This window comes from Nematolebias whitei, chromosome 10 (genome assembly GCF_014905685.2).
Source record: "Nematolebias whitei isolate Nwh7 chromosome 10, NemWhi1, whole genome shotgun sequence".
NCBI classification, from domain to species: Eukaryota; Metazoa; Chordata; class Actinopteri; order Cyprinodontiformes; family Rivulidae; genus Nematolebias; species Nematolebias whitei.
The window spans coordinates 10781991-10783498 of record NC_056507.1 but is presented as its reverse complement, the minus strand read 5'-3'; the positions used below and the strand labels follow the sequence as shown (position 1 = coordinate 10783498).

Genomic DNA, 1508 nt, shown 5'->3' with positions numbered 1-1508 from the left:
TGGCTGTTTCTGTAGGCAAACAAACACACTTTGGCTGTTTCTGTAGGCAAACAAACACACTTTGGCTGTTTCTGTAGGTAAACAAGCACACTTTGCCTGTTTCTGTAAACGTTTGGCATCCATTCAAGTTTTGCCAAGAGATTTGTCATTTAAGAAAATATAAATCATGAAAATTAGGGGAAGAAACTTTAGAATTTGGATTTTTTTTTACTGTTTTTATGACTTTGCGATAGAGCAGCTTTAAATAAAATAAAACATGAACAAACTTTTTAATGTTTCCTGTTTGTCACACGTTCGATTGTATTAATCAGCTGCAGAGCTCTTGGATGAGCTCGATCCTCAGACTGGAGGAAAGATCTGATCCAGGTCGGGGTTTTCAAGCTCTCTGTCCCCCAACAGGTTTTATGCTCGAGACTCTGGCCTGCTGAAGTTTAAGATCCAGGCGGGCCTGCTGGGACGGCCGGTCAGTCACGCCGTGCGCCGCCTGGTTGCCTTCACCTTCCATCCCTTCGAGCCTTTCGCCATCTCTGTCCAGAGAACCAACGCGGAGTACGTGGTCAACTTCCACATGAGACACGTCTGCGCCTGACGAGAGCAGGACGACATGTCCTCACATCTGTTCCGTCAGTCTCCGTCCTCTCCTCCGCGCTGCTCCTCTGTTCCTTCTGCATCACGCTGCAAGCTCTCCATCTCTGCAAGAAGTCACCAAGTGGGACCTCCTCAGCCCCACTTCCTGTGGGGAGGAGAGGATGAAACGAGTGGAGAGACGGCGGTGGGAGCTGCTGGGTGGAGAACAAACAGAGGATTTGGTTTTTCCTGCCACACACAGGAGCTGCCCAACAACCTTTTTAGTTTTATTCTTTTAACGTGATGTTTAACTGTACTTGTTCTAATCAAATAAAATAATTAACATTTTTTAATATATTTTTTTATTGGTGAGTTTCAGCAGAAAGATCGTCAAACTGCTGCAGACTTTGTGCTTCTGGCGTTTTCTCCTGAACGCAGCAGGATTGCATGTCGCCCTCCGTCTTGTTCTGAGAGAACGTTCTCTTTGTTCAAACCTTTAAACTGCATTATCTTCATCTCATGCAATAATCTGAGTTCTTGCGTCGTGTTCGTGCTCATTGTATGTGTTAGGTAGAACTCGGCTACTACCACAACAAATAACTCAAAATTTGTGAAGTAATCTGAGTTATAGCCATATTTGTGTTTCCTAAGGTCGGCTAGCTGTGGCGGCCATCTTAAAAGGGGTTGACGGCAGCTTTGGGATTAAATCTAGGTGCTTTGGTTTTATTACGTTTTTGGACCGTTTAAAATCAAATCCCAAGAAGTGAAATCTGCTGTTGCCGACATAGTTTTGTGACAAAAGTTACAAAATGTTCTTTCATGAGCTCTGAGAACCGTCCTGTACGGTGCAGGCAGAACTTTTAATCGCAGGAGGAATGGGTCATGTGTGATTGTTCAGAACTTTGTTGTGGCGCGTTGATGAGGAAAAGTGAGTGAACTAC

The 1508-nt window shown here is 44.5% G+C and overlaps 1 protein-coding gene across 1 annotated transcript in view; it reads left to right on the top strand.

Moving 5' to 3' along the window:
- The window catches only part of det1 (DET1 partner of COP1 E3 ubiquitin ligase), a 10415-nt gene extending 9598 nt beyond the window's left edge, over positions 1-817 (top strand). Inside the window, exon 9 of the mRNA XM_037683345.1 lies at positions 400-817. Coding sequence (XP_037539273.1) covers positions 400-589 — 190 coding nt within the window. The 3' untranslated portion in view covers positions 590-817. The remainder of the gene's footprint in view (positions 1-399) is intronic.
- Positions 818-1508: the final 691 nt, after the last annotated feature.